The following is a 10,461-nucleotide window of genomic DNA, read 5'->3' as shown; positions in this document are numbered from 1 at the left end:
TTCAAAATTTTCCAAATCGAACTCATCATAAGTACCTAGGTAACCTAATGGAAGGTAATTTTTTCAAAAATTGTGCTTATTTTCATTCATTTCATGTATACATTTTTTTGCGGTGATAATGGGTACCTATGATGGTGTGGTGTGTGGACGTTTTGACAGTTTATTTTATTTATTTCTAGAATACCTACACATAATAGTAGCTTAATGTTTTCCATTCATTTCTATTATTTCTAATACTTAAGGATGACTCACACTACAACGGTCCGGGACGGGGCCGGAGCATCCAACACTTCAGTTTTGTTTAGAAAGCGTCACCTGATCGCCGTCACCTGTCTTAGAAAAATATATGTCAGGCGCCCCGGCCCGGGCCCGGACCGTCCCAGCGTGAGTCATCCTTTAAGGGGGAGTTTCAGAGGTACTTTATAAACTTCTACGTAGACTGTTGAGGAAAAAAACGATTAACAATAAGTACTTACCTCAAAATATGAATGATGGAAACAATATGGACATCCTCAATTAATTACATGACGTCAACTGACATTTAATTGCTTTAAAATTGTGAAAATTTACCCGCGTTGGTCTGGCGTTGGTTTAACCCTGCATTACGAGATTATGTTCGATTAACAAGTGATTGTTTGAAACTGTTGGGGTTTTTTAAAATAACAGTTTTCATTTTGTTTTAACAGTAACATTTCAAAAATGTTGTGTGTAGGTTAACTGGAAGAGATCCCATAGAGGGATAAGTGCGCCTTTGTTGTATTTAATTTACTCTGTAACTGTGTTTCTCGTGTTTTTATTTCTATGTGCAATGAAGTAATATATAAAGTCTATTTTTTTTATTCGGTACCTAGACTAAAATGACATATTTTAGTATGAAATTACACATGATGTTCATACTATGAAATGTCATTTTAGTCTACCGAATAAAAAATAAACTTTACATACATACATGTAGTCGTACACACCTATGTTCCTGGTATACAAAAAAAATACAAAATACAAAATAGTTTATTTGGTTTAACTTATGATACACTTTACATAAAAGGCTGGAGTCTCCCATTAAGTAAAACAATACTTGTGTCGGGAGAGCCCGCTCTTCCATTAGGAAATAGGGTAATAACCAACAAACTGTACTTAACTAAATCAATATACAATTTACAAATTATTATATTGTACTTACAAATTATTATACTTGACTTACATGACGAACATGTCGTACTTGACTGTACATAAGTCCATTCCAACTTCTGGGCACTTGTCTCAATTGAATCGAACGACGGGATTGATTGAGTATAGTCAAATAAAATAAAATCAAATTTGTGACTTTATTTACATCTACTTACATACATTATAATAACTCACACTAACAAGCATAAATAAAAATTAAGTCTACACTTATTATCTTTCATACTTATTTCCTACCCTTTTTTGAATCCCGTTAGCAACATTACTTTCTTTCTCCTCCTCATATTCTTCTCTTATTCTCTGTAATTTGACGCCATTTTCTTTAGCATCAACTTTCACAGCGTCAACTTTAGGCTTCTTGTAGGCTTTATAATAGAAGTCGTAGAAGAGATAGTAGAAGAAGATGGAGTTAGGAAGAGTCATGATGACCGTCCAGCGAGGGAAACCGCAGTCGTAGAAAAGAAGTTGCGAGGAGTGGAGGAACGTCAAACAGAACTGGACCTGAGGAAGGAACAGATTTTTTTAAATGTAAACAAATTTTTATAATAAAGGAAAAATTTAAAAATTGCAAGTGAAAGACTCGAACTTGCGATCTATCGGTACACCGATCAGATCGCTCTTAACCGACTGAGCTACCGAAGCTTACCAGAAGCACAGAATAAATAATAGTACTAGGTGGGTACAGAAGATTAACTCTATAACAAAATGCGTCTATTACACCAGATATGACCGCTAGGTGGCGCAAGCGCAAGCAGGCGTCCGTTCCGTAGCGGTGCGCGTGTCTACTATGGCTAGACATCAAAATTGGTGTAGTCCACATGTACTTGTAGCGACTCGACGAAATCGCGGAGTGAGCCACGCCTGCCAGAAGCGTTAGAATCTTTCATTCCTATGATTCCTATCTTTTTGTTCACAAGCCTTCAGGGAGGCGCGTAGCGACATCTACCGTAAAAATGTTCTATCTTAACGGCACCGGACTTGGCAAGGCAATGCACTAAAGTTATTTTAAAATTTGCTTCCTCTAAATAAATACAATCCTGTTTATAAGCAAGTCCATTGTTTTTGCTCTCACGATCACACGATCAAGGTTTGAAAGCCCGATTTTAGGAACTAATACGAAAGTTCAATGTCTTGGCTTAGTGAATTGTCTTAATTAACAAAAATAACTGTAACAATTCTTAACTTGAAAGGTAATAAAATCTAAAATGAACTTTTAAATACTTTAGCTTACTTGAAAGGAAAATGAAAAAATCAACAACCATAATAGGCGATTAAATTTAGCTAGCTAGCGAGGTGAAACTTTTAACTGGCTTATAAGAAAATTCTTTTTATTAACAAGCTTTTATTAGGTCGACTTGTATGTAACTATGTAATGGAATCTAAGGTAACTAATTTAACCATCTTCCAAGGATCGTAGCGTCATGAAAATTGGCAGCTGTATGTTTTTCTGATGACAATACAATAACATGGTACTGTCGAACTGATCTGATGATGGAGACAGGAGGTGGCCATAGGAACTCTGTGATGAACTGATGAAACACCGCAACCTAATTGTGTTAGGGGTTTTTAGAATTGTCTCGATGAGTATTAGTTGTCTGTCGTAAGAAAAGTACAGTCAGCGATAAAAGCTTGTACCAAAAATTAATTTTTGGCCAAAAACTTATTTTAGGTTATAAGAAGACGACAAAAACGCATCTCAAGCGGAAAAGTGTGTTAGCCGTGATAATATGAAAGTTGCAAGTATTATCCTCCTAAGACCCTGCGTACAATTTTTTGTACATTTATCCCAAAAATATTTTGAAGTAACTAAGGGTTCCAAATTCAAAAACAAAACAAATGCTTCTGGATCTCAGGAGGTTATAAAAAAACAACTTACCATTTGAAGTGTAGTGATCTGCCGCTTCCACCAGTTCAGTTTCCTCTGGTACTCAGGACCAAGGGCAGCCAGCATGTAGTAAGCATACATAAAGATGTGGACGAAGGAGTTCACGAGGCCGATAAACGTGCCGTGCCCGCCGGGGTAGTATCTGAAGTAAGTATTTTTTATGATATAGGAGGCAAACGAGCAGACAGATCGCTTGTTGGTAAGCGATTACCGTCGCCCATGGACCCTCGCAACACCAGAGGGGTTATTAGTATTTTGCCGACCCTTAAGATAACCCTTCTCTAATAGTGTTAAAAAAATTGATATTATTCGAGTTCAGCACCAACTTTTGGCCGCGTTGTTCTATCCTCTATTATAGAAGCTGATAATAAGTAATTGTATGTTTAAGTTGTTATGATTTGTTTACAGATCAGGATCGTCTAAAACAATTGATTCTGGCAAATTTGTGCCAACTGTTTGGTCAGACCGCCATCGCCATAAAAAGAAGGTAATTACTTAGTCGCTCCCCAGGATATCATAGGCATGGCAGCGTGATGGTACAGATGGAGGAAGGTGATCTGGCGGTCCTTCTTGCGAAGCACGAAGAACACCGTATCCAGGAGCTCTGTCATCTTCGCCAGGAAGTATATGTAAACACCCCGGGCCACCTGCAATCAGGACAATTTGTCGACTTATTTTGGGAGAAAGAGGATCTCAAATCTCAATTCATTTCTCTCCAATTTCTCGAAGACAGCTCGACCTTTTATTTTGTTAGACAGATACACTTTTGATGATTTTGTTCAATGGGGTTGGCTGGTTGAACTAAGGTACCGGAAGATTTGAAGGTTTCGCCTTTATGTTTGTTACCCGATTTCTCTAAGGCTGGGCCATTTTGAAAAGTTTATTTTTAAAGATATTAAAACTTTAAATAATTCGTTACACTCACTCTCATCGCCTCGGGGCTGTTAGAAAAGTCCACTGGTTGGCACTTCAAATTATAGTGACGAAGCCATACCGCATCCAGACCCTGAAATAAAAAATACAAATCAATAAACAACCAATATCTACTTGCTTAATTGTCACCATAGACCGTCATTCCAGGTGATTTCAACAAATCGAGTGTGCCGTATGATTTTTGATTTGAATAAAAAAAATTGAGGATATACTTCATGGTGGCAGAAGTGCTGAACCACCACCAGTTTTTTTTTTAAATTTTTTAATTTCCAAGTTTTGCCCATTCGAAGTTAACAGTGGGGTTAAATTCCTGCTTGTACAAAATCAGACCTAACTTTTTTTCTATAAAAGGTAACGAAATAATTATTACTTTTTTTGATTAGGTAAGAAATGTGGATATTATACTGTATGACAAAATTTTTCTGAATTAACTACAAAAAAAATGGTGACCACCCGAAATGTATACCTAATTGGTCAATTATTGCAATTTTAAATTGGTTCTTGTGCCAACCCTGGTGCATATCAAATATTACTTTTTTCTGAAATATAAAGTACTTGCCGTGTTCATCTTGTAAAATAAATATAATTGTGTTAGATCAATTACTTCTAATAGAAAAATATAAGTGAAAATTGAGAAATTCGAAAAATGCTCATGTTTGACTCTAAAAAATCCATGTGGAAGATAAAATAAAAATTTTATTTTAGTCAGCAAATATAGCTGATATCTTCGTTAATTAGATTTAGAAAAAAAAGTTTTGTTATTTTGCCTATTTTTTGAAATATGATTTTTTTAACATGCTACTTTTTACAACTATCGATACAAAATGTTTTATGTTATAAATTAATAAAAATGGGACGGTAATTGGTCATACGGATATTATTTACGTTTTTTATGTTCAAATAATTTTTTTGACATGGCAATAATTTCATTTGTAAATTTAATGAGGGTAGAAATTCGACAATGCACTGTTACCTGACAAGGATTGTGAATCACTTGCGAATGTTTCTTAATTTAGCCGTGTAGTGAATAACCGACGCCTCAACCACGCCGTGGTACTGACAAATGGTGTTTATAATTGTAATACCTGTACGTTTAATAAGAAGACTTCTGTCGGTTTCACTTATTTCATTTATTGTTTTGAGCCATGATGACCTCGAAAAAGTCGTTTGATGACAATCTTCCCCTCCAAATATTCCAATTGAACAAGGCTCCATTGTCGAAGTAATTGAATTTTCAAATAAATACTTCTTCTTGTCAGTGATATATAACGAACAGTCAACTATTAATAACACAAGCACTTACTACAAAGAGTTTGCACCACTTCATTATCTCCTAGATAAATACGATTTCCTATAGAACTTCGATAAGGATTATTGGGCCGTTTACTTATGTTCGTAATTTAGCCATGTAACATGCAAATAAAGCTTGTTAACAAGTCAGGAGGCGTCGGTTATTCACTACACGGCTAAATTAAGAAACATTCGCAAGTGATTCACAATCCTTGTCAGGTAACAGTGCATTGTCGAATTTCTACCCTCATTAAATTTACAAATGAAATTATTGCCATGTCAAAACAATTATTTGAACATAAAAAAACGTAAATAATATCCGTATGACCAATTACCGTCCCATTTTTATTAATTTATAACATAAAACATTTTGTATCGATAGTTGTAAAAAGTAGCATGTTAAAAAAATCATATTTCAAAAAATAGGCAAAATAACAAAACTTTTTTTTCTAAATCTAATTAACGAAGATATCAGCTATATTTGCTGACTAAAATCAAATTTTTATTTTATCTTCCACATGGATTTTTTTAGAGTCAAACATGAGCATTTTTCGAATTTCTCAATTTTCACTTATATTTTTCTATTAGAAGTAATTGATCTAACACAATTATATTTATTTTACAAGATGAACACAGCAAGTACTTTATATTTCAGAAAAAAGTAATATTTGATATGCACCAGGGTTGGCACAAGAACCAATTTAAAATTGCAATAATTGACCAATTATACACTTCGGGTGGTCACCATTTTTTTTGGAGTTAATTCAGATAAATTTTGTCATACAGTATAATATCCACATTTCTTACCTAATCAAAAAAAGTAATAATTATTTCGTTACCTTTTATAGAAAAAAAGTTAGGTCTGATTTTGTACAAGCAAGAATTTGACCCCACTGCTAACTTCGAATGGGCAAAACTTGAAAATTAAAAGATAAAAAAAAACTGGTGGTGGTTCAGCACTTCTGCCACCATGAAATATATCCTCAATTTTTTTTATGCAAATCAAAAATCATGCGGCGCACTTTTTAATTCAAATTTGTTGAAATCACATGGAATGACCCCATAGGAAAATAACAAGTGGAGTTGACTCCATGGACTGGTCCGTACAAAATACGTGGACAGCTGGATTGAATCTAAACGTGGTACAGGAAAAACTGATGTTCTGATATGTCATGATCCTACGTACTTATAGATTTATTTTTAAATTTTTAATTTGAGTTTTTGAATAGATTCAAGGAAGAGGCAATACACTGCTGAATTACCTACACAAAAGATCGCCATGGGTCGAAGTGTATCCGCATGGGTCCGCAAATATTTAAGATCATTAAAAAACTAACTAATTTGGCTCAGCGACCCAAAGAGGGTCTTTGTCTCCGAAACAAGAGCACGCCACTTTTCCCGATCTTGCGCAGTTTCCTGACAATTATCGGCTGCCGCTGATCCGATTCAACGCTGTTTCAGCGGTCTCTGGGTCGACCCACCGGGCGGCCCCCAGTCGGTCTTCCCAAGTAAGTCCTAAATTAGGATAAGATTCTGCTAAATGTAAGTAAATTCATTATCGTTGCGCTAAAGCACTTAATACTGGGGGAATTCTGAAATCAGAAGAAATATGGCTTTCCATTAGATAAACCCTCAATTATGCTCCTATACCTTTCCGTCAAAAAGGGTCCATAAGGGAGCAAAAGCATAAGGAACTTTTTCTAATGGAAAGATACTGATGGTGATGCACATGGAGCATTATTATAAGGACCCCTGTCTGTAGAAAGCCACAAATGATAAAGAAATACCTCTAATCACCTCATATACTATCCAGCAACTGACGCAAACTTGCAGAAAATTGTACACCACCAGGGTCTTCTGAAGCTGGAACGGCGACTTGTTGGCCATATAGCGTGGGCCCCATTTGTTCACGAACTGAAGGTACAGGAAGATGATGATCAGACCTGGGATGGGGCTGGAGATGAGGAACCAGTCGTTGGTGCGGGGATCTGGAAATACAGGTGGAATTTCAATTGTTAACATTTCTTACTTCATAATTTGAATTGTGAACAATTCTTACTCCATAATTTGAATTGTGAACATTTCTTACTTCATAATTTGAATTGTGAACAATTCTTACTTCATAATTTGAATTGTGAACAATTCTTACTTCATACCTAATTTGAATTGTGAACAATAATATTCTTACTTCAATTAGCTCAAGTTGTAAGTGAGCGTTTTCCAAAAAAAAATTACATTTCATTCGAGTCAAAATTTTGTATGAAAAAATATTTTTCCAGTGCGTCACGTTCATACAAATAAAAAAATTATTCATACAAAAATGTGACTATCTGGAAAGGAAATCTTGGGACACATTTTTTCATGTATGAGGCGTGAATGTACAAATGATTCTGAGTAAAATGAGCCCAAGATGTCAATATTTTGAAGACATGAATGAAATGTAATTTTTTTTGGAAAACGCTCAAGTATTTTTTGATTTGCGTTTTTATTTTCGTATCTACGAGTAGAGTCTGTGTGGAAAGAGAAGAGTCGTGGAATGTATGGGGCCCAATACATTCCACAACTCTTCTCTTTCCGCACAGACTCTACCTACAAATTCACGTTTTGCGTTTTTCATGAAAATGAATAAGACCATTTTCACCACACCATTTCTCAAAAATTGATGTTATCCACAAGAATGGCAAGGTAATATGAATAATATGATGCAAATTTTGAGTTGTTTCCTCGTGTTGCCTGCTGGTACCTATAGGCTTTTAAATGATGATTTTGAATGGTAAATATTCAATTAGCGTTCATTTGAATCTGATTTGTAATTTTAGTCGTATTTTTCTCGCCTTGGTGTGGTAAAAAAATTATGTTTCACGGCAGCAAAGTTTGCTTAACCCTCGTGCCTAAACTGTCGCAACACTTTTCAAACCACTCGCTACGCTATTAATTCAATTTTATCAATATTAGCACGAGGAGTAGAGTCATTTGTTTTACAAGGGGGCAAAGTTGTTGTGGTTTTGCCCTCTTGTAAATCAAATGACTATAAACTCTTAGAAAATTACTGGCTGGATTTACGATTTAGCATTTACTATCAATAATTAGTATATCGAGTCAAGTGGTCAGGTGAAACCTACATCCTGTACACTTTAGTTGGCCAAATCTTTATGAGATCTTAGACTCCTGATTCAAGGTAAGCTGTGGTTGCCGAATGGATCTGACGTCCGACTTTCAATCCGGATGTCGCGGGTTCAAATCCTGGTGCCAATAAATTTTCGGAACATATCTACGGAATATCATTTGTTATTTACCATTAGCTTAAGTGGGGAAATCTGCATACATTCCCGAAGAAATTCATAGGTGTTTGTGAAGCCCCAAACCCCAAGCTAGCGTGGGAACTATACAAAGCCCTCTCGCGCTTGAAAGGAGGCCTGTGCCCAGGAGGGCTGTGGGAGGAGGCCGAAACGATATTCACAAAAAATAAGGTGCTTACAATATTTAAGTTTTTCCTACAGATTTTGTTTGCGAGAAATCTCGAAGCTATAATTTCAGATAATGATGAAACCACATTATTAGATTATTTTAAAATTTGATGACTAAGAGTACGACTAAGCGTTTTATAAGTCAATTTTTTTGAAACTGAAGGTCGTATCCTTCAAAGTTTTTTTTGTGATAAGACTAAAATATTCTTCAATAATAAATCAATACAACCTTTCCCCCTATGTAGACTGATGTGAAGTTTAAAGTACATACCCGCTAATTCTCCAAATACATATTTGTAATATTGAATAATAGAACTAGTTCGTATGCGCAGCATGTTCCTCTTGTTCGCTATATTGTGGTAATTCTAAAGTTTGCCCTGTAGCCTGTAGATAAAGAAACATTTGAATAAAAGTAAAAGGATAACTAACCTTTCAAGAAGCTATTGACCAGCATAAAGGATGTCTCACGCTAGGCCGGGCCGGGGCCGGGCCGGAGCTTCCGGCGCTTCGTTTTCTATGAAAAGCACCACGTGATCACCGATCACCCGTCAAAGAAAATGACGTGTCGGACGTCTCTGCCGGTCCCGGCGCGGTCTAGCGTGAGTCATCCTTAATTTGTGACATCATTGACACAAGGTAGCAAATATAAAAGTCACGTAGGTAGTTGAAAAATTAGTATCCGTATGAATAAAGTTACAGCTATAAGGTAAATGTGGCTAATTCCGTCCATTAGCGTTTTTCTCGAACAACGAACAAAATTGATAAATTCATCGACAAAGCAGCGATTGCTTTTGGTTTCAGCAATCAAAAGGAAATGGTTTTTTTTTCTTCGGTTGAAAATCAAAGAAATATACGCTCGTGGACGTTAGCCACATTGACCTTAGTCAAAAATATATTGACACATATCAAGGCTTTGGTTAAACTAGTGACAGGGGCCCATTTCTTAAATGACGCGTATTCCTCCAACTGTTTCCAAAAATAAGCAGGAACTCTAAACAATTTTTACAAAATTACATGTAACTTTTGTAAAATTTAAACCCCTAATGTTGACAAAATAAATAGTTCTCAAAACTTACTTACTCTTGTTCAAAAAAAGTCCAGTGTAACGAAAAAATATACAAGTTAACTAATTTCACTTATACCTTTATAAGATATTCATAATAAGGGTTATAAAACCGTTAATATTGATTAAAGTTTGTTCACATTTTAGTTACAAAAAAAAAGGAATTAAAAAAACCCTATACACGTCAATGTTTCCCGAATTTATAACGAAATCTAAAACCGTTTCGGTAATTCGTAATTGTTCCTCTACACATTGGCCCAATCTAGTGGTCCAATATGATGGGCCAACGTGTAGAGAGGGTAGTGGTGTCGGTTGGCTTATGGCGCGGCGAATGGCGATGGGATGGCCGCGGTGTCGGTTTTTCGGCACACATCAAAGGTAGTGGGCCAGCGCAGCGATGGCGGTACGCATCTACACGTGGCCCAATCCACAGTGCGCGCTAGAACGCGGTCGAGTGTAGACGTTTGCGCTCAGTATCAATTTACGGTTTTTTTATTAAAAATGATAAGTACATGGCCTCATTATGGAAGTAATGAAGGAATAGGAAATTTACGCAGACAGTACATTTACAATTTAAATAAATAAATATAACAATACATACTAATAGTTAAATAAATGAATATTAGATACATATATAC

At 35.8% G+C, this 10,461-nt stretch overlaps 1 protein-coding gene across 1 annotated transcript; it reads right to left on the bottom strand.

Annotated features, from left to right (window-relative positions):
• Positions 1-1,398: 1,398 nt before the first annotated feature.
• Positions 1,399-9,114, bottom strand: LOC134650402 (very long chain fatty acid elongase AAEL008004-like). Its single transcript, XM_063505358.1, has 6 exons — positions 9,032-9,114; positions 7,091-7,281; positions 3,996-4,076; positions 3,566-3,717; positions 3,062-3,212; positions 1,399-1,686 (listed from the first exon to the last, which is right to left on the bottom strand). The coding sequence occupies exons 1-6, from the start codon at positions 9,093-9,095 to the stop codon at positions 1,399-1,401; spliced, it is 927 nt and encodes a 308-aa protein (XP_063361428.1). The 5' UTR covers positions 9,096-9,114.
• Positions 9,115-10,461: the final 1,347 nt, after the last annotated feature.

Source organism: Cydia amplana, chromosome 8 (genome assembly GCF_948474715.1).
Source record: "Cydia amplana chromosome 8, ilCydAmpl1.1, whole genome shotgun sequence".
Lineage (NCBI taxonomy): Eukaryota > Metazoa > Arthropoda > Insecta > Lepidoptera > Tortricidae > Cydia > Cydia amplana.
The sequence above is the reverse complement of the archived record's forward strand: the minus strand, read 5'-3'. Positions and strand labels throughout refer to the sequence as shown.